The 22,938-nt window shown below is 41.5% G+C and overlaps 1 protein-coding gene and 1 long non-coding RNA gene across 4 annotated transcripts in view; both read left to right on the forward strand.

Annotated features, from left to right (window-relative positions):
* LOC116044008 (solute carrier organic anion transporter family member 5A1-like) overlaps positions 1-12,179 on the forward strand; it is a 44,133-nt gene extending 31,954 nt beyond the window's left edge. For all 3 annotated transcript variants that reach the window (XM_031291064.2, XM_031291063.2, XM_031291065.2), the window contains 5 exons: positions 2,956-3,154; positions 6,873-7,032; positions 7,281-7,525; positions 9,173-9,237; positions 11,637-12,179. In XM_031291064.2, the coding sequence (XP_031146924.1) occupies positions 2,956-3,154; positions 6,873-7,032; positions 7,281-7,525; positions 9,173-9,237; positions 11,637-12,157 (1,190 nt within the window). In that variant the 3' untranslated portion in view covers positions 12,158-12,179. The remainder of the gene's footprint in view (positions 1-2,955; positions 3,155-6,872; positions 7,033-7,280; positions 7,526-9,172; positions 9,238-11,636) is intronic.
* A 4,201-nt stretch (positions 12,180-16,380) lies between these two features.
* On the forward strand, positions 16,381-19,576 carry LOC116044013. The gene is made up of 3 exons (XR_004103592.2): positions 16,381-16,603; positions 16,635-17,826; positions 19,296-19,576. It is a non-coding gene; the product is annotated as an uncharacterized LOC116044013 (long non-coding RNA).
* The last annotated feature ends 3,362 nt before the right edge of the window (positions 19,577-22,938 follow it).

Consider the following 22,938-nt stretch of genomic DNA (forward strand, 5'->3'; position numbering starts at 1 on the left):
CAGAAATCACCATATTTTTGTTGTACTGCACATTGCTGCCGCTTCTCTTTTCACCCTGTGTGTTGAGCTCTCTGTTTTAGCTACTGAGTGAGACCTCTCACTTCTCTTCCATCTTTTTTGGGAGTCACACATGCGCAGTAAGGACTACTAGCCAGTCAGAAGCAGAGTATGAGGGCGTGCCACGCTAGCAGCTAGGCGAGCATTATAACGTGTGTTCCAAAGTGACCACGTTTGTCTCTGAAGTGAAGGCTGGACTACAATAGAGCTGTTTGGAGCAGTTTGTGAACAGTGTTTTCTGTTGGAGATGGTAAGTCCCTTTGGGGTGGACTTTGGGCTTTTTCACTTTTGTAAACCTATAACATGAACAAAAAAGATATATAACACAATAAAGGAAAGGGAAAAGCCAAAAAGCATAATATGAGCACTTTAATGTTTACATTAGGAATTGGCTCCCAAAAAGTGGGTCAATTCACTGCATCTATGGTGACAAGGCAGATATTAAAAGATTGATTTCTGGATTTTCCTAATCGATATCCGATCACTCAAACAAAGATTGCTTTTAATCTGTTTTTTTAACCCAGCTCTAATCGACAGATCTGTGCGCTTCGAGAGGTCGTTCAGACCAGATAATTGCAGTTCATTTACCCTCTTAAAACTGAGTTTCTCCACAAAGAAACATGCAAAGGACCACTTTCAATTGTGTGTTTACCAGAGATGTGCTCATACGTTTCTTGGAAATAAGACATTCAGCATGAATAAGCCCAATGACTAAGACCAAAACTACCAATTAATCGACTAACCGTCAAAGAGAGCGCAGCCCGAGTATGACTGACTGATTTGGTAGCTGCGGTTTGTGGTTCTATTCCCTCGGCAGAAGAAGTATGATGTTGGAAATCATTTCACCCCCTGGCTTGTTAAGTATTCTGTCCCTGGACTATGTACCAATAGCGGGAGGCCATGCTCCGCCTTTGCGCCTTGGTACATAATAATTAGTTTCATTAAATTAGAGGTCTAATGACGCATCTGTCTCATCAGATTGGCATCTCTTTTGATTGGACGCCCCTTACCCAGTCTGACTTTACCTGGAAAGACACATTAGTCACTTTTCATTTAGCCGAGGAGTTGCTACATTTAATTAATTCAACCTTTCCTTTGCTTGTCCGTTTACATTACACCACAACCACACGGACAGAAATTTCAAGCACAACCAAGTTTTAATTGGTTTGGAAACCAAAATTAAATTTTTTAAATGTTACTAATGTCTGGACCCTCTCCTTAGGAGCATTGCACCAACCCGCTACCTATTTATCAACATTTAACGTACAGTTGAACATTTATTTTAGAAAATAAGCAGTTAATCCAATATTGTATATTTTGAAAAAGTCAGGAACTAGAATTTGCTTGAGGAACATTGTTTGAATACACTGTGTATTAGTAATGGCAGTGAAACTCCAGACTGGATTGATAATGGCAGTAAACACTGATTTGCACAGGAAAGAACATTATTTAACACCTACCAGAGGCTCCACTCCCTTCAAGGCCACCCACACTAAAAATGTGCGCGGTCATGGTAATGTAAGGCAACTCGGCCGCTACATTTTCTTTAGGTCTTGTTGTTGAAATGATAGTGAAGACTGCAAATACCAGTTATACAATTTACAGATGATTCAATTTGTTGAGCTTGAAAGTAAACTATGACTTAGAGAATCTGTAGAAGAGTAATAAACCAACTTCTTGGCTAACAAAACAAGCTTGAGCTGTTTTGACACTTGGTAAAAAGAATTATAGTGTCAACAAACGCAGAGAGAGCGGAAGGTAATGTGCAAAGCCTGACATGCGCCGGATGTCAGGCTTTATCCTGGAAATGTACTTCCTTAGATCCAGACTACTACTGCTCCAAAATTACAAGATGGAAGCCCTACTGCTGTAGATTGGGGTGCTGTTAAGTTATATTATATTGTGTTTCACTGAGAGGTATTTTAAATATTTTGTCCATCCCATTTATGTCAATGAGGGTAGACTAAATATTATAAAGATGGCATACACATGACTGTATGTGACATTGTCATAGAGAATGGAAAGAGATTTCGTCTTTAAAGCTGCATTAATTGATTTCTGTCCATAAGGGGGCAGAAAAAAACAGCTGGATGATAGAGATGCGACTATCATAAACTAGTAGTTATGGCTACACATCCAGCAGACTAAGAGAAACATTATCTTTTCATTTGGATATGTGTGTTTGTGTCCACTTGATGAATGTAACTCAATATTCACTCTTGTAGCTCTGGTTTGGTCTCCACCAGCTCCTATGGAAAAAAGATGTCTCTTTAGCTGCTAAATGCTCCATTTTTTGTTAGCTAACTTTGTTGGTCTGCTGTTTGGTGCTGGGTAGGTAATGTACAGTGGGTTTATCAGAAATTATTTTCTGAAAACAACTGCCTGCTGCTAGATAAAAATGCCCTAAAACTGTGAGCTGAAAGGCACAAAAAGAAGTTGTTGGAGCTGCAGAGTTGGGTCAAGTTTTCTGTGCGTTCATCAGTGTAAATGACATCAAAGTCATTTAAACTAAAGGAAGTTTTTCCTCGCCGTTGTCGCACGAAATGCTTGCTCTTGGGGTATGGTCTAGACCTACTCTATCTGTACAGTGTCCTGAGATAACTCCTGTTATGATTTGAAACTATAAATACAATTTAATTGAATTACATTCATTGTATATTTAAAATACAGTGATTTGTGGAGATTTTAAGCTACACACGGGACATAAAACTTGAGATATATTCTAATTGGACCACATTTCTCTGCCCTGTCGCCTGCGTCTACATCATCATTTTCCGGTTTTATGTTACTAGACTTGCCGTGAGATGTTTTGAATAAAGACAGTATGTTATTTCCCTTGCTGCATATGAATAAGAGAGTTATGTAAATTTCTAATACGCACCTTTCTCTCCCCCCCAGGTGTGATTATTGTGCCGAGCGCCGGCGTGGGCATCGTCTTGGGCGGCTACATCATTAAGAAGCTGAAGCTGGGAGCTCGCGAGTCGGCCAAGCTGGCTATGATCTGCAGCGGAGTCTCCCTGCTCTGCTTCTCCACGCTGTTCATCGTGGGCTGCGAGAGCATCAACCTGGGAGGAATCAACATCCCCTACACCACCGGGTGAGTGAGGAGGGGAAACTGTGAGCGGGAAATTCGGGGTGGGGGGAGTGGTGGGTTGTCATGCATCACTGCTGACAAGGAAGAACCACGTCAGTGCAGCGTCAAGGCTGTTCTGTCTTCTCTGATTCAAAAAAATGTCATATTGAGTGTGCGGTTTCCACAGTAATGTGGCTGTGGAGGACAGAGGGAGGCAGCCAAAACAAGGATAGAGGAGAGAAGGAGATAAACAGATGCGGAGGAAGAGTTACAAAGATAAACACCCACAGAGAATTATGAAAGAGGCTGATAGAGAGAGGCCAGCTAGAGAAAGAGGTAGCCTTAGTGACCATTGTAACGTCATCGCAACACATGAATAGTACGTTTCTCCCTCTCTCACTCTTTTGTCTGCCTTATTCTCTGTCTTTGTACAAGCCTGTTACGTTGATCCACTTAAACACACTCCTGTTGTTTAAACCTGATGGATGTCCTCTCTCAAAGCCGCAAACATCTTTATCTCACAACTCATTAAGATAAAGGTCGTGAATATTGCTGGGTTTCTGATATGCATTATTAGTCTTGTTTATGTACTCTTAGATCAGGTATTAGAAAACCTTTCCTACTTTAGACTATATTTTATTAAGTATCGTAGTGTTATTGATACAAAAACTAAGGTGTTTCGGTTCTGATTTAAAACATTTAAAAAAAATACCCACTCTTTGTGTTAAATGCAGATTCCCAGAGTTTAGTTTTTAGGGTAACGTTAGTCTACTGTTAGGTAGTAGCTGGCTTTAACACGATTAAAAGGTTGAACGGTCTAACGTGTGGCTGTATTTCACCGGAAAGGATTCCAACACCGGGACGTCCAACTGTCTGCAGCTAAAGACACCGTGGCCATTTTCAAGTCAGAGTTGTTAGAGAAACAACACCGTCGGGACTTTATGGTGCGTTCAGTGCACCTCGAGAAACTCAGGGCCCTATCTTGCACCCGGCGCGGCGCAGAGCAGCGCAGCACAAAGCCCGGCGGAAGTGTCTTTGCTAGTTTAAGACCGACGCAGTTGTCAATTTTCCGTCCAGCGCCCGCTTCGTTTAAATAGCAAATGCACCTGCGTCGTGTGTGCAGGTGCATTCTGGGCGTATTGCTATCTTGAGGCAGCGGGAAGTGATCGCGCCATTGACCAACAAAAACCTGGTCTGAAGTCAGTAACGCAGCATTTCATTGTTATTTTAACAGTGAATTAGTAAAATGCGCCTAGGCTCGTGCACAGCGCGTGCACACTGTGCTTGTTACACACACTCTGATTGGTTTATTGCATGTTACGCCCAAAACACACCTATGAATTAATGAAGACTTAAGTACAACCCCATGCGCCCGGCGCACGGACCCTTTTTTCCGCCATCAAACTAGCCAAAGTGGATTTGGACACGCCCTGAACGCACCTGCGCCATGCGCTTCACGCCGTGCCCTTAGATCGTTAAAATAGTACCCTTCTGCCATATAGTGGTTCTTCTTTTTGTTGTTTAACGGCAATTGACTGGTGAAATAAGTTATTGTTATTACATTTTAAATTAATTAATTAAATGTGACCATATGGCCTTAACCATAAACAAGCTGTTCTTTAATGCCGTTTTATGCTCTTTTTAGTTTCTCCGTTAAGGCACCGGCAAAGTTTAAAAGTATCGTTTAACCAACGGTATCAGAAAAAACCCAAGCGAAATACAACCCTAAAAATGAGTAATCGATTAATCAAGAAAATAAGCTACAGATTTATAACAAAAATAATTTTTAGGTGCAACCCTAAAAGTCAGTCTTTTTTCCACATTTACTGCCACTTAGTTCTTTCTCATGTTTCGATGTCATAGATTTTGATCCGATTCCGGACAGAAAAGGCAAACAGATAATCCACCACAACAAAACTATCATTGACTTTTTGGCATAAATACATAGAAGCAGTTTTCACCGTGGTCAGCCGTCTAAACTTAGACATTTTTTAATCACCTCCCTCGGGGGTCACTCCTCTCAGGTCTCGTTTTAATCCCAGGAGGAAACGGGGTCTTTAAAAGCTTTCCCTTGTATCCGAGACGGCCGTTTGCAGACTGCAGTTTGTGTGACGGAGTCAGTGGTCGTTGTTGTCGCCCCGTCTGTGGCCGACGTCCGGTACGAAACGTGCGTGCAGATCGGCCCAGGATATCAGATAGCGAGCCAGTAATCAGAGGCAGGGGTTTTTTTTGGGACATAGCGTCCCTGAGAGTGATTACATGGCAACGATGGAATATGTCCAAGGACAGCTTGGAAGAGACTGTCTTTAGCTGACTGCGTTCGTTTTTTCTCTCGTGCTTCTCCCTCTGTTTTTTTATTTGTTTCCCTCTTTGTCTGTCTGTCTGTCTGTCTGTCTGTCTCTCTCTCTCTCTCTCTCTCTCTCTGTCTGTCTGTCTGTCTGCCTTTCTCTCTGTATGTCTCTGTCTCTCTCTCTCTGTCTTTCTTTGTGTGTCTCTGTCTTTCTGTCTGTCTGTCTGTCTGTCTGCCTTTCTCTCTCTCTCTGTCTGTCTGTCTGTCTGTCTGCCTTTCTCTCTCTCTGTCTCTCTCTCTCTCTGTCTGTCTGTCTCTCTGTCTGTCTGTCTCTCTGTCTGTCTGTCTTTCTCTCTGTCTGTCTGTCTGTCTGTCTGTCCGTCTGTCTGTCTGTCTTTCTCTCTGTCTGTCTGTCTCTCTGTCTGTCTCTCTGTCTGTCTGTCTGTCTGTCTGTCTTTCTCTCTGTCTGTCTGTCCTTCTTGCCCTCATCTTCAGCTCTGTTTCTTTAATGTTATTTTATCTTTTTAATGTATCATTTTTCTTTCCTTTCAATATCCTCTTTGTCTCGCAATCATCTCTCTATCTCTTTTCCCCTCCCATCCCTCATCAATCGTTCTTTTCAACTTCTTCCACTCTGCCTTTCTCCATCATCTCTTTCTACCCTCTAATCTCTCATCCATTGTATCTCTCTTCTTTATGTGTCTCTTGTCTTTCCGTCTTGTTTCCACATCCCTCTTTTCTCATTATCATCCTTTTTGTTCCTGTCCTGTCTTCATCAATCACTTTCTCTTTCCAACCCTTCCTTTTTTCCATTCTGCCTCATCTTCACTCTCATTTTGTCTTTTAACGTCCATCTTTCTTTTTCCTTCCCACTTTACTTTTTTCTCTCCAATTCTTTTGCTTTTTTTGTACCCAATATCAGATGAACTCGTTCACTCTGTTTTGCTTGCTATCCAGTTCAATAATTGCTTGGTTGGTTTGTTTGTGCATTTGAAGTATTTGAAAAATCTAAACGACTATGTATTGCCATGAAATTTGGTGCAGACATTTAGATCTCCAGATTACATTTAGATTCTTAACATTCACATCGCACAGCTACTGTAGATAATTTCAACTGCTGAATGTTTTATCAGTGTCCTCTTTAGCTTGAGCTCACAGTTGAAGGAGTGCACAAGTGAAGTGTTTTTCTTAAAGAAATGCACCTTGGGAGTTGTAGTTAACATCTTTCCTTCAGTTTGTATGTCCACAGAGTTCAGAGAACCAGATATTCTTATTTCACAGTTACTTATCTTCTTTTTATTTACCGGGAGAGTTTCATGTCCATTCAACTGTCAGTCATGTTACCTTGATGAAGCTGAAACTAACCCCAAATAACTCTTCAAATACAGAAGAAAAAAAATCTATTTTTAAATGCAGAACCTAAAGAGCTGCTGTGTATTTTTCTCTCTCCAGACCGACTCTCACCATGACCCAGAGGAACCTGACCGGAGGTTGCAATGTGAACTGCGGCTGTAAAATCCACGAGTACGCTCCAGTCTGTGGCTCCGATGGCATCACGTACTTTAACCCCTGCCTGGCCGGCTGCAACAGCGTGGCCAACGACAGCACCGGGGTGAGAGGCAGGGAGAGCGGATAACCTGGACAAGCTAATGCCGTTGTACATCTATGATTTGAGTGCCAAAACATTCAAAAAGAATATCAAGCTTTTACACATGTAATGTTTCTGTGCTTCTCTAAGAACTGTTAAAAAGTGGAGAAAGAGAGGTTGAAGGTTTGTGATTTCATGTGAGACTTGCGGTCTTCTTGATGATGGATCCTAAAGTGCCTAAAACTCCGTACATATATCTCGCTACCCTCCAGATCCGTAACTACTCGGACTGCGCCTGCGTCCAGAGCCGGCAGGTCATCACGCCGTCGTCCAGCGGCCAGGGCAGCAACCAGCTGCAGCTCGTCATCGTCAAGACCTACCTGAACGAGAATGGCTACGCCGTGTCGGGGAAGTGCAACCGCACGTGCAACACCCTCATCCCCTTCCTCGTCTTTCTCTTTATCGTCACGCTCATCACTGCCTGCGCCCAGCCCTCCGCCATCATCGTCACCCTCAGGTATCACCTTCTGAAATACTTCTCAAATACAGTCGGTTTTACCCAAACAGTGAAATGTACTTAGTTACATTCCACCACTGTTTGGTTCTAGGGTTGGGTATCGTTAGGGTTTTTTTCTGATACCGTTGCCTGAACCGATGCTTTAAAAAAAACAGAATAGCACAAAACAACAATCGGCGACATTAAAGAACAGCTTGTTTATTGCTAAGGCCATATGGTTAAAATCTAAATGATTAAAGGTCCTATGACATGCTGCTTTTTGGATGCTTTTATATAGACCTTAGTGGTCCCCTAATACTGTATCTGAAGTCTCTTTTATATAGACCTTAGTGGTCCCCTAATACTGTATCTGAAGTCTCTTTTATATAGACCTTAGTGGTCCCCTAATACTGTATCTGAAGTCTCTTTTATATAGACCTTAGTGGTCCCCTAATACTGTATCTGAAGTCTCTTTTATATAGTCCTTAGTGGTCCCCTAATACTGTATCTGAAGTCTCTTTTATATAGACCTTAGTGGTCCCCTAATACTGTATCTGAAGTCTCTTTTATATAGACCTTAGTGGTCCCCCAATACTGTATCTGAAGTCTCTTTCCTGAAATTCAGCCTTGGTGCAGAATTACAGCCACTAGAGCCAGTCCCACAATGAGCTTTCCTTAGGATGTGCCATTTCTGTGTCTGTAGCTTTAAATGCTATTGAGGAGGAGAGAGGGGGGGGGCAAGGTGGAGGGTGGGGGTGTGGCCTTGACCAACTGCCACTTTGCTTGTTTTCAAGCCATGATGTCTCTCTCTTTCTCATGGGTGGGCCAAATTCTCTGGGCGGGTAAAGCAGAGAAAGGGGAGGTAACCTTTCCCCTTATGACGTCATAAAGTGAAGATTCCAGATTGGTCCATCTGATCTTTCATTTTCTCAAAGGCAGAGCAGGATACCCAGGGCTCGGTTTACACCTATCACCATTTCTAGCCACTGGGGGACCATAGGCAGGCTGGGGGAACTCATATTAATGTTAAAAAACCTCATAAAGTGAAATTTTTGACCTTTAATTAAATGTAATACCCATAACTTTTTTCACCCGTCAGTTGTTGTTAAACGACAAAAAGAAGAACCACTAGATGGCAGAAAGGGTACTTTACAACAAGATTGAATGCACTGTGAGCCTACGAGGTGCAATTGAACGCACCATTAAGGCTCGTCTGTGTTGTTTCTCGGACATCTCCGACTCCGGCAGTGGCCGTGGTGTCTCAAAGTGCAGCTAGCCTACTCTGTGTCTTTAGCTGCAGATTGTTGGACGTCCTGGTGTTGGAATCGTTTCCAGTGAAATACAATCACACTTTACGCCGTTTAGCTGTCAGCATTTTAAACGTGTTTAAACCATCCCCTAGCTAACGGTAAGCTAAATGTTACCTGCTGCCAACGTCACATGCAGCGATGCTTCTGTTCCCGCTAACGTCCGTTTCGGAGCACCAGAGAGCAGCACCGACATTTAAGTGGCACTGAAACGTGGCACCGAAATCTGCGTTTTCATTCGATAAGTTAGGTACCGGTCGTTTAGGGTTTCTGTACCCATCCCTGTTTGGTTCATATCATCCTCTATTATTATGATGATCCGGAGTCTTGACCTTTCTGTGTGGTTTTGTGTGTTGTGCAGGTCTGTAGCGGAGCAGGAGAGACCGTTCGCTCTGGGAATGCAGTTTGTTCTCCTCAGGACTCTCGGTGAGTAAAAAAAAAAAAACTACAAGAAAAATCAGAAAACTACTTCCTAATTTTTTTCTTATGGTGACAGAAGATTTTAGTTCTCAATATTTTCACCTGGTTCGTTTTTGACATGAAAAAGTCTAAATGGGAAGGAAGAATATCAGCAGTGTTATCTGAGTAGAGATGGAGCACATTTAAGTCCCGAAGGGAAAACAATGAATTGCTCCCCATTCACTTTGTATTCCATGAAGGTGCCTCGTCATCAATTACGTCTTCTAGAAAACAACAAGCCTCTTTGTAGTGGGTTGCACTACGAACAGGGTAAAGAACCCATAACTTGAGTTTTTATAAGAGGCCGAACTGAAAAACTGAGCTTTTAGGCAGACAAAAGTGGATACAGATGTGAGGAATCAGCAGGAAGAGAACCTGACACTAAGCTAACGTTACGTGTGCAGCAAGCATTTTGTTACCAAGTCAAAAATCCAAATGTCCATCATGACATCATGACTTTGCGTAAACATACACGCCACTGTTATCTGTACGCATTTTGAGCTATCCACTTGTATGTTTATGCTGTATACAGCGGACAGCAGTCTGCGTGTTATCGCGAGGCCACGGTTGGGTTTAGGAAAAGAAGAAAGCTACGGTTGGGTTTAGGAAACGTGACACGCGGCTTGGGTTTAGGAAAAGAACAACCGGCTGGGTTTAGGAAAACAACAAACGTGGAAAGGAAACGTCACACGAAGTACACAAAGGAAACGTGACACGGGGGACACGATCCCTGCTCTCCTGGGTGAAAGTCCTGTGTTTGACCCATCCTCCCTACGCGGATTTTCGCCCTTTCATACTACTCGCTAGGGCGTCAATTCACACGCAATTGCAAGATAGTGTAAGTCAATGGAGGCCAAACGGCGTTGATAAACACGCTAAAAAGCGAGTATGCGTCTTGATAACACACCAATAATGGCATACGAATCGGCGTGTCATACATACGCCACTTCATGAGATCAGTCTGAAATGTCAGTTTTAGGCTAACTGTATTGCTGTAAGTTAAGCTAAATCATTCTGACAGTATGAAACGTGTGTTATAGTGAAATGTGGATAAATCAGAAAGCTATGCTATATTATGTTTACAAGTGCCTTAGCTTGCTAACACATAGCTAACATTTACTTACTAACAGCCAACTTGTCCTCTGGTATATATAGGGTGCATAAAGTTTGTGCCACTTGTGCTATGCCTACGAAGTTGTCGGTTACATGGACTGAACGTTTAGCTTGTGTGTGTGTGTGTATGTGTGTGCTGGTATTGATGTTGATAATGACAATCTGTACTTGTTTATGTGTTGATCTTGTCATTCTTTTTAGGTGTGACATTGTACGATCTGTCCAGGGACAGCAGATGTAAAATAGCCTTTTGGCTAATTCTGGCACATTTTACATTTTCATATGTATTATTAGTGTGCATTGTCCCTGTTAAATAAACCTGAAATAAATAAATAAAATAAATAATCCTTTGACATCATCAAATCTGAGGTTTTTAGCTAGCTTCATGCACTACTACTACTACTACTACAGGCACTTTGTTAGCGTTTGAGCCCGTCGCTGCATGTTGTGGCGCTGATAATTTTCCCCTCCGGTGGGTGTGGCTTTCAGAGTTTGATGTGATGCGCTCCGTTTGGATCAGGGCAGCAGTACAGACGAGGAGGAGAGCGTCAGCTTAATGCATTGATTGTAAATGCACTGCACATTCTGTTACTGCTGACTAATGAGCTGATTCTCCTGAATAAGGAGGAAGGAGGTTAATTGGATTTGATACATGGGACGTTCAGAGAGCTGCTGTCACTATGAATCAGTCAGAGGAGAAACACAAACCGGGGGTGTGAGGTTTGAAAGACGGGTGCATTAACCAGGAATTGTAGGTGGGAAATAAAAGATGCTTTGTATTATGAGAATTGTAGGAAACAGCATTTTTGGGGCCAGGATGGGATACTTCATCGTACTTTTTTTATGTTTACCGCAAGTCCAACAACTTTACTAATGTGTGATGCTCTATAACTGAAGTAAAATAAACAGGATTCAGATTTTCAGTTCAGATTTTCTTAGTTAAATTCCGTGGTTATTTCTGTTCTCACAAGTTTGCTCATTTCTCTCTTTCTGTCCCTCTTGTCTCTTCTCCTCTCCCTCACCTTTTTATCTCTCTTCACTTCCCCTCACGATTTTCATGCCTTTCTGTATTTTTTTTAAACTATTCTCCTCACTTCTCTTTCCTTTCACTCTCTCCTTCGCCCGTTCCCTTCCTTGACTTTCCTTTGATACTTTATCTTCTTTTGTTTCTTGATCCTTCTCTCCTCCTCTTCCTCCATCATGTCTTCTCCCTTCCTTTCCTCCCCCTTCTTTTCCCTCTCTTCTCCCCTCAGCCTACATCCCGACACCCATTTACTTCGGCGCCGTCATCGACACCACCTGCATGTTGTGGCAGCAGGACTGCGGCGTCCACGGCTCCTGCTGGGAGTACGACGTCACCTCCCTGCGCTTCGTCTACTTCGGCCTCGCCGCCAGCCTCAAGTTCTTCGGCTTCCTCTTCATCTTCCTCACCTGGTACTCCATCAAGTACAAGGAGGAGCGGGTGGAGCGCTGGGTCAAGCGCCACCTGTCGCCCGTCGACACCGTGGGCAGCCTCGTCTGCCACCCGGGCGGCCACAAGGGCCACGCCCGCACCCGCTCCTGCCCCGTCAACATCCCCCGCACCGACCCCAGCGCTCTGCACGCCAACGGGCCGCTGCGTGCCGGCCCCCTCAACCGCGGCGTCAGCACCCAGAGTTGCCCCGGGGACGAACTAAAGGCAGTAACTCCTCCCCCTGCGGCGGCACCCTCACCTGCCGCGCCGCCTGCCCCCGCGCCGGCCCGTTCGCTGGAACACGTTTCAGTCCGGGTCTGAGCTCCTGCGAGGCAGGTCTCCCCATCTGACAGCAGTTTTATTCTGAAGTCCAGTCAGCCACTGTCAAAGGCACCAATCATCACGTGGAAGTCCTGCTCTCATCTCATCACTCTCGTTAGCCAGGGAAACGATATTTTACGCTGGCTTCAAAGTTCTGTCTGCATCACCGGCCTCTGTGGCTCAAAAAATAAAATAAAATCAACTGGGCGTCCTGATTTATTCAGAACCTCCGCATCTGTGGTCGAATGATAATAAAGTTGGAATAATTTGGAAAAACCAACCAGCCTGGAGTCGCTCATCCGACACGAAGAATCTGCTTGGTGGGTGAAAACGTTGAAAGCGACCAGGTGTTTTCTTTGTGATCCGTCAGCAGGCGGACAAAGGCTTAGCTTCCCCACTTTGGATGGAGGAGAGTTCATCACTCAAAAAAAAAAAAGAAAAATAAACACCCCCCACCCCCCCTCCCATCACCCCGGCAATATGTGCCTTCTGTCATCACTGTCCTCAAATGTACAGTAAGCAGGCAAACACACTGGACGTCCCGCAGACCAACTGTAGGAAACAAAAGTCACCTGAACAGGTACCTCAGCTTCGCCAATCCTCCTGCGTCCCTCTCACATCACGTCTGTGTGCTTCTTCTTCCTCTATCATTTGCGTTTTTTCATTTTCTTCACCGTGATTTTTTTTGTTTGTTTTCCGGACACTGCATATCAGCGCTCTCATGGAACAAAAAAAAAAAAAAAAAAAATTAAATTAAATTCATGGTTAATGGTTTTAGCACTAGATCACAGTCCCCAGTTTAGGCCCTGTAGTCAATGAAGTTAATGTGCAGAATAATTTTTGCTGCAGACATTTTAACACGCAGTTATTACACTGTAATCTTTATCGAGTAGTTTGTGTTGTCATTATTGGGCTCTTTAATTACACGCAAACTTTTGACGAAAGAAATGTTACCTAAAGTTTAATTCCGTAAGCTCATACTTTTGATTTGACTGTAGATCTTTTTTTTTCTCTGAGAACTTCTAGGACTTCTCGTCCATCTTTGCTCAGAAGTTAAGGTTCATTCCTGAACTGTTCTGCAGTTTTCAGTCGTATCACACAAGATTCCAACATCATTAATGAACTTTAAAGCTCGAAAAATGGTTTCAAAAATGTTCTACCAATGAAATATATATTTGAAAAGAAGACCAAATCGGGCATCAGGACATTTGTTGAAATTATCTCTATCACTGGCAGATTTCTTTTCACTTATTTCAAAGCTTAAGTGTGTAACTTTTTGATATTAATGAACGTCCGTTACATTCAAGCCGTTGCCAAATGAGTTGCTACAAAGCTAACTAAGACTATCAGCTCCACACAACTCTCTCTGGATTTCTCAGTATGACTATGTTCAGAAGATTGTGGCGTCCGGCGACTCTTCTGAAGAGTCCATCATGTTTTTTTTTTATCCTCTGGGTCTCCTTGGTTACAAGTACTTGGGTGGAGGAGGGGGGGGAGGGTGAGGTCACGGAAGGCTTGTGTCATGTGGATGCACCGACAGTGTTGTCATTACTTAGAATTCCTCCTGGGGGAGACAGAAACTACACACTACAGCTTTAAGTGAATTAAATGTTTAGGACTCAATAACAAACAAAAAGGACTTGATAAGACGTTTTGTTGCAGTGACACAAAATCCTCTAAATCTCGTAATTTTTCAAAGGCAGTCTCTTATTTTGAAAAGGACGTTTGTTTACTTAAAGCAAGCAAGGATGCTTTTTAATTGTCGCTATTAAATATTCAATCACATTTAAATATTTTATTCTAAAATGAGTTATTAGTTGGTAAAGTAGTGGAAGTTTGGGATTTAGCAGCTCTATGGAAGCAAAAAAATGCCATAATAATTAGATTTCTTTTATAAGCAACTGAATGTGTGATTGTGAAATTGAACGACTACTAAACACTTTATGTTGAAGTCATAGCACTAAAAGATTTTACTTTGAAAAACTTTTTTTGTGTGTGTGTGGTTTCGGCTTTGAAACCTTATTTCATTTTTTGGGTTCACATATTCAGGTAACTGTAAGGGAAGCCCTTTTTTTTGGGGTTGAAGTTCGGTGTCCGGATTTCACCAACCTCTAATTTAAGCAACGTGATTTTGACCTTAATTGAAACTTATTAAATTAACTTGAATTTTGGAATCCTAAAAACAAAAAACTAACTTTGGAAATTTCAAAGAGGGGACTTTAAACCACATAAATTCAGAAAAAAAAAAAAAAAAAAAAAAATATATATATATATATATATATATATATATATATATATATATATATATATATATATATATATATATATATATATATATGTTTTTCAAAGTAAAATATTTCATGTTCATATTTAAATTTTCAACATTAGGTATTCACTAATGGTTCCGTTTCACAGTTAGATAATCAGTTAATTATAAGAATAAAGATTACCATGGCGATAATCTGCCTCCACTGTGGCTGGGGGGCTGAACAATGTTGACTTCTCTTAAAAAAAAAATGTCATGTGACATTTTAAAGTTAGTCCAAGGCATTTCTGAGCTGTAAGAACTGGAGTAAAGTACACAGAATGCATTTTTTTCAACGACTTAAAGCAGTATTATTTCCTAATAATGCACTTATTTCTTAAAGAGCGGCCACCTTGCTCAAGACCGTGTTACAGCAGTGTGGAATCTGCCCCGCTTGCCCCAAATCTTCAGATGTTACTGAAGACACTTGTGTTAGGGACTGTCCTGTGTCATGGACGTTTTACAGTAGCTGCATCCAAGCTTGCACGCGCCAATGTGACGTCAAAATGACGTAGATCTCGCTGGCGCGCACCACTCGCCGGATACCAGGACTCTCACAGTGACTGCAAGTCTCTCCTGTAAACTTACTGGGTTAAGAGGAGTTATTTTATGGTGAATGAAAGGCTTGATCCGACGAAGTAGGTCATCCAATCAAATTGAAGCATTGACGTCAATGCTGCTGCCAGTTCTGCCGTTGTTTACCTTTTTCTTCTTCTAGTCCGTAGAAAGAGCAAACTCGCTAGCCCTTCCTCATTAGCGCCACATCTGTTCAGGAGAAGACTGCAACTAGTGTTGCGACCACCACACGCGAGTATAAACAGTTACGGCGATCCCATGTCATCACATTTGCACGCGCCAGGTTGGGAACGGCCAGCGTACTGAACGTTTTAGGGACTGTCCTATGTTAGGGACCGTCCTGTGTTACATGTGAATACATGATGCAGTAGTCCTGATGTGTCGCTGTCCTCTGCTGGGGAGAAATGGAGCAGCATGTAGAGACAGGAAGGCATGAATTCGACTAATAACAGCTGTGTTCAAATCCGTTCCCTCATTCACTCACTCCCTATTCCCTATGTAGTGTTTATTAAATAGTGAATTATATAGGGAACGATCAAACAAGATTTCGGGAACAAGATTTCGGGAACGGTTTCGAACACAGCTAACATGTCTCAGATCAGCGTTATTGTGGAACCCACGCAACTTCTAGGCAAGACCTAGCCTGGCTCCGCCCTCCTACGTATTTACGCTCAATTTTCATTTCCCTTCAGTACTACGTCTGGGTTCGCAGTATAGTCTTGGGTTTTCTCCAGCCAAATTTTTGGCGGTCCAATCAGTGAACAGAGTGTGTGGCTGAGAACGATGACGTTGAGGACGTGAGCTAGAGTTGTGGAGGAGAAAGATGCGAGCAAAGCCATCCGGTCCGTTGTGGCAACGCTGCCGAATATCCAGAAGTTAAAGCCCGAGCAAGAACAATCTTTGCTGAGTTTAGTTGGTGGCCATGATGTTGTGACCCTCCTCACCACGGGGTTCGGGAAAAGTTAGATTTTCCAGCTCGCTCCGTTAGTGGTGAAGGAGTTAGCTAAGGCGAACGCTAGCGATGCTAATGCTAAATTTAAGCCTTGACGGTCTCCCCTCTTGTTGCACATGCGCATAGCATACGTCACGACCAAACGTTAGCGATTGGTTATGGCAGATCCAGAGTGGCTCTGGGCAGAGTTCAATGCGTTCCATTTACAAGTCGGATTTTCATTGTTTTCGTTAGCTCTAGCTAGGTTAGCCACTGTTAGCAATGCCAGTTTATAACAACGCATGACACTGTTTTTTGTGCATACAAACAGCGTAACAACATGTCCACAGATAGAATATGGACAGCACCGTGTGTACGACTGATTTAGTGAGACACAAATGATACAGAAGTGCTTATAACAGCTTTCACAACTGTTGATGCACGGGGCAGCCATGTTGGATTTTTAGCTCGGGGTACTCGGTGGTTGCCCGAGTCCCGAGCTCGGAAGTCCGAGGTCAGGGGCCGTGTTTCCGACTTTGACCTCCAGAAAATCCGAGTTCCGACTACAAATGGAACGCACTATACGTACAAGATATCGGTGATGATTTGTGATAAAAACAACAACCAAAACAGTGTTTTAACAGGAAAAAAATGCAAAAGTGCAGGTTTACATTACAGCGTGTGTCTCAGACAATCAGTACTTTTACATTTCTTCGCTGTCGGGCAGAAACCGTGTATCTCTACATTTCGTTTTTTCATGAATCAATACCATTGGTCACCCTTTACGTCTGGTAAACATTGAAACAGTGACGAGGTGATTTCATCCGACTTTGTCGAAGGTAAACGGCTCAATAAAATGTTTTCAGTGTTTGTTTTTTCATTGAGGCCAAGATTATTATACAGACAGTAACGTAATAGAATCAGTGCTCAATTTTTGTAAAGGGTGAATTACGATTACAAACACCAATCTGTTTATAGAACATTTTGGTAAAAAAAAAAAAAATACAGAATTAAAACAAAGAACCCAAATAAAATGTTTTCTGAAAATCAACGGTTTTGGACATACAAGGTCTTCACCCGACAGCGACGATTTATGACGTTTGAATTAATGTTACAGGAAGATTGTTGACTATTTTCACCATCATTGAATCCGCTGATTATTCTCTGGATTAATGGGTAATAGTTTTGTGTTTAAAATGTCGGAAAAATGCCTGTTACAATGTCCTGAAGCTCAAGTTGATGTCTTATAAAAATGTCTTTTTTTTTTTTTTCTTTTTTGTCCGACCAAGAGTCCAAAACCCCAAAAATATTTCAATTTACAATCATAGAAGAGAAAAGCCAGAAAAACTTTGGCATTAGAGAAGCAGGAACCAGCGATATTTTGGCCGTTGATTAATAGATAAATCCTTTCAGCCGCTCATCTGCTGACTTTTTGAAAACATTTCTGAAATCCTTGTAAGATCGCTTTATCTGGTTTTTAAGAAAGTAGATTCAAACCAGTTTAACTCGCTGCGATCAAATAAAAATGGGTCAACACTGTACTGTTACCCCAGTAGTTAACATGTGTAACCAATGTAGATATATAAGAGGAGTTATAGTTGACAAATGCATTAATAGACACTTCAAAATGTCTTCACAGCTGCTTACAACTACATTCTAGTGGGTTATAAATGCTAAATAATACAATTCAGGGTTTTCCCTGCCATCATAAAGTCTGATTTCTGGTTGTGTGGAGGCTCCACGCAGAGCTTTCGCCGTAGCCTATACGTAAGTGGCCTGAAGTTTATACTTGTGCGTTGGTGTGTGCGTCTAGCCGGCGTGTGTGTGTGTGTGTGTGTGTGTGTGTGTGTGTGTGTGGTAGAGCGAGGGAGAAGTGAGAGAGTGACGGCAATTAGCTTCTGGGCGAGTAGCGACTCTAGAGTCACAGTGAGAGAAACAAAGTGTGTCCCCTGTTTTTTTCTGACCAAGGTGGGAAATCTGGAGCAGGAGAAGTTAACCCTCTCCTTGATTTCATGTTGTTTATGGAGAAGGAGAACCAGGAAATCGTTTGTAGAAGATGTGACGTTTTTGTTTCCGTCTTTGTCGGGGTCAAAGAGTGGATAAAAACCCGTTTTACTGAAGAGTCTTTGAGGATTTCCGAAATGTCTTCAAAAGTGAAAAAAGTGTGCGTCTCAAATGTTAAAGTGCTTATATTATGCTTTTATCCTTTATCGTGTTAATATATCTTTTTTTTTTTTTTGCACGTTATAGGTTTACAAAGTGAAAAAGCCCAAAGTCCACCCCAAAGGGACTTACCATCTCCAACAGAAAACACTGTTCACAAACTGCTCCAAACAGCTCTATTGTAGTCCAGCCTTTACTTCAGAGACAAACGTGGTCACTTTGGAACACACGTTATAATGCTCAGCTAGCTGCTAGCATGGCACGCCCTCATACTCTGCTTCTGACTGGCTAGTAGTCCTTACCTAGCTACTGTCAGGGCACGCCCTCATACTCTGCTTCTGACTGGCTAGTAGTCCTTACCTAGCTACTGTCAGGGCACGCCCTCATACTCTGCTTCTGACTGGCTAGTAGTCCTTACCTAGGTACTGTCAGGGCACGCCCTCATACTCTGCTTCTGACTGGCTAGTAGTCCTTACCTAGGTACTGTCAGGGCACGCCCTCATACTCTGCTTCTGACTGGCTAGTAGTCCTTACCTAGGTACTGTCAGGGCACACCCTCATACTCTGCTTCTGACTGGCTAGTAGTCCTTACCTAGGTACTGTCAGGGCACGCTCTCATACTCATAAATACAATTATGAACCTGAAAATGAGCATAATATGAGCACTTGATAAACAATTCTAACGTGAGAAAGCCAACGCGGAGCGCTTGTGACGGTTTCAAGGCCACAGTGAAACAAACTTTTCTAAAATGCGATGCACGATGTTGAACGTTCTACAGAGAAAGATTACAGCTCACGTTGTTTGTCTTTTTGTGTAATCTAGGTGAACTTTTAAGATGACACATGGGGGGAGGGGAGAGGGTAATAATCGTACATAACCGGTCAGTCAGACACGCACTATTGAATAAAAAAAAAAAAAAGAAAGGTCTAAGGGGCACAAAAGAACCTTGACGCATGGTTTTCAGTGCTCAACACAGTAGAGACAGTAGAGTAGAGTAGAAAACACACAACACCACATTCCATTTTCATGTAAAAAGCGAAAGTAAAAAAACTAAAAAACTAACTCCAGTGTTGATCCGTGTAGTGTTAGCGAAGCACCGGGATGCTCATCATCCTCCCACGTCCTGTTTCTCCGTGCCTACGTTTCACTTTTACTCTTTCAGTTTGTTTGTTTGTTTGTTTGTTTGTTTGTGTGACGCTCCTGTTCAGCTGCCATTTGAAATCACATGCGACGCTGAGAGGATGAAATGTTGAGTCCACCTTCCTGATAAGCTATACTCTGGAAATCCTAATCTTATTTCATGCAATAACGAGCCGCTGTAAAACGTTTGATGAGAACAGCAACCCAAAACCAACAATTGTGTTAGTCCGTCTCTCCAAACTTTCTGACTTCTCATCTCGGTTTGTTGCTTTCAGCTCCGAGCTCATTGGTTCTTACTGAAGACGTAATCTTTAAAAACCTTGACTCTGTCAATTTCTGGAACAGCTGGCCGCTGTGGTTTTTATCAAACAAAAAACTGGAGGGAATAGTGCATTTATTGGGGGACTTTTTTCAGCGGCGGACTAATCTACATTTGGTCAAATGCCAAGTCTCAAGTCTAGTGAGTATTCCCAACATCATCCCTCAACCATTCATTTTAAAACACCAACTTCTGGGACCCAACCCTATCATTTCACATATTTAATGTTTTGTTTTATCCATCAATACAAAACCTGTACAAAACTTGTATCTTTTGATTAATTATTTCTAGGGATGCACCGAATCCAGATTTGTGGGGTTCGGCCGAATACCGAATCCACTGGTTAAGATTCTGCCGAAACCGAATACCGAATCCTGTGACTGTCCTTCCTTTGCCGTACCTGAAGTTGCTGCATTTTGGCTGCTGTCTGTAGATTCCTTCATGCACAACTCGTATTCTTTCAGATGTTTCATACCAGATGTTGTAACAGCGGTGATGTTGTGTATAGTTTAGGGTCCTCGCCACCACCAGACTAATCAGCATTGTAAATCGAACATGTAGCTGGACTTGAATGGCCTTCTTTTGACTGAAAGTACTGCCAAACTACACTTTTTCTGCTCACGAGTTCCATTTTCACTTTCTCACAGCCTACTGCACTGAACGCTCCACCTACGTAAACACCTTCCCGTAATCAACGGCGCCGTCATTACGTCGACCAGCGTAGCGCGCGTAGTACAAGCGTAGGGTTCGGTTCGGTGGAAAAAAATTGTAAGGTTCGGCAGAAACCCAACCCCGTCAAAAAGCCCAATATTCGGCCGAATCCTGGATTCGGTGCATCCCTAATTATTTCACATTTGGTGGCTCAAACATACAAACATTTTTTTTTTTTTGCTAAACGAAGCTATAAAAGCAGTATATTGGCATTTTTTGTGTTTAAACCCAACATTCCCTAAAACTCACTCAACAGTTGACAATAATGCCAGGAAAAAAAATCCTCAAACTGCAGTTATGACATTAAGAGTACAGTCAGTCATGCAGGCAGTCTCAGTATTTCATCCTCTGGTTGTTACTTGTCTCTGAATACACAGAGATTTTATGGACTCCAGCTCCAGGATGTTTGTGTTCCGTGTTTTTATCCTCCTTTCACCTCCTCTTTGGGTCAAAGGAGTTATTTACCTCCATATGTCGTGCAGTCGTTTCATGTAACGTGGCCTCATTTCCAGACTCTGACTTCAGACACAAAGACTCCGTATGAGCTCCTTCAGGCTGATGTAGGTTAGAATATCCTCAGTTTACTTTTCTTCTTTTCTTTTAAAATCAGCATTGTATTTATTTCAAAAGGACAGTGTTTTTGACTGATAAGGGGCAACATGTAGATGTGTGGAGACACTGTTTACAAAATGCCTTGGATACTTGACTTCTGTCTATAAAAATGTGAAAAAATAATAAAACGGTATTACAGGAACTGCTGGTCTGTGGGTTTGATTTTGTCGTTTTTTTTGTGTGTAAAGGTGACGTGTTGCTCCCCAGTGGTTGAATATGAAGGGAGCAAAGCTTTAAGGAGATAATAAACACTATTATACTTAAAAGAATAACTTTGAATCTTGAAATGTTATCCAATTAGGTTCTATGATTTTTTTTTTTAACTAACATTTGTTTATTTAATTCATTTGAAAAATGTTTTTCGATAAAGAAGCAGGATGAAATAAATGAATCGTTCCTCCCACTTTATTTTTCAGATAATTTTTATTTCAAAATGTTTTTTCAGTCTGTTTATCTTACTGAAAACCTAAATAACATGTCATATTATAGTATGTATAGTCATATGTGATAGTACTATACATGCATACTATACATAGACTTTTACTTTTTTCGACATACTATACTACAACTTTTTTATGACATACTATACTATGACTTTTTACTTTTATCGACATACTATACTGTGACTTTTTTACTTTTTTCGACATACTATACTATGACTTTTTTTAACTTTTGTAACATACTATACTGTGACTTTTTTACTTTTTTCGACATACTATACTACGACTTTTTTTACTTTTATCGACATACTATGACTTTTACTTTTTTCGACATACTATACTATGACTTTTTTATGACTTTTTTCGACATGCTATACTATGACTTTTGTACTTTTTTCGACATGCTATACTATGACTTTTTTAAACTTTTGTAACATACTATACTATGACTTTTTTTAACTTTTGTAACATACTATACTATGACTTTTATACGGCACTCAAAACGCAACATAACAAATAAGTTTGTAAATTAAAGCACAGGCAACACACTTCAAAAAATGACATGTTAATGTGGGATAGTAGGACTTATGAGTTATCCATCGTGTTTAGTTAGTTATTTTGTCATTAGATTACAAACACACTTCACAGAGATGTTCTGTATTACATATGATTGTGAGTGTTATGATGAAATGTTTTATTAAATTCACATAATGTTACTCTGTGAATACTTATTTTCTCTGGCTTTTAATCCACGCCGATTTCCCATTATATGGAATTAAAGTTGGTGTTAAATTTCATCCTAGGTGGTTTTAAAAATGTCTTATAAGTCTTAAATGTAACTTGGAGAACCGTGGAGGGACCCTGGTTTAGATAAGTGCTGTGTGTGGGATCAATTCACGCCCATGTGAAGAATGGTTAACGTGGATCCATCCATCATCATCCTCTTGTCCTGGGTGCGGCAGCAGCTCCAGCAGAGGACCCTAAACTTCTCATTCCCCAGCCACATTATAGCCAGCTCTGACTGGGACATCCCAAGGCGTTCCCAGGCCAGGGTGGAGTGCTTAAACTACTTAAACAGCTATTTTGTATATATGGTTTCTGTCTCTGTATTTATTGTTTATGCTTATGAATGTTAAATATGTTTGTGTATGTATACGAATACCACGTAGAGTAACTGCCGTGGCAATAAACTCCTTTCTGATTCAAATTCTGATATATATATATAAAATCTCTCCACCTAGTCATGGGTCTTCCCCAACAAAGTAACCAAAGGGATGGAGCGGTGACTGAATGAATTCCCTGTATTTTTCTGTCATATTTTCAGGGCTCTTTGTCAGAGAAGCATTCTCAGCATTTCAGTTTATCATCCTGAAATAAATGGAAGATGTATTCATTGTGACTGTGTGGCTTAAAAAAATTCATAATAAAGTATGTGGAAAAAGTTAAAAAAAGTCATAGTATAGTATGTATAAAAAAAATCCAAAAAGTCATAGTATAGCATGTCAAAAGAAGTACAAAAAAGTCATAGTTTAGCATGTCGAAAAAGTCAAAGATTTTATAGTATAGTATGTTGAAAAAGTAAA

This window comes from Sander lucioperca, chromosome 9, assembly GCF_008315115.2.
Source record: "Sander lucioperca isolate FBNREF2018 chromosome 9, SLUC_FBN_1.2, whole genome shotgun sequence".
NCBI classification, from domain to species: Eukaryota; Metazoa; Chordata; class Actinopteri; order Perciformes; family Percidae; genus Sander; species Sander lucioperca.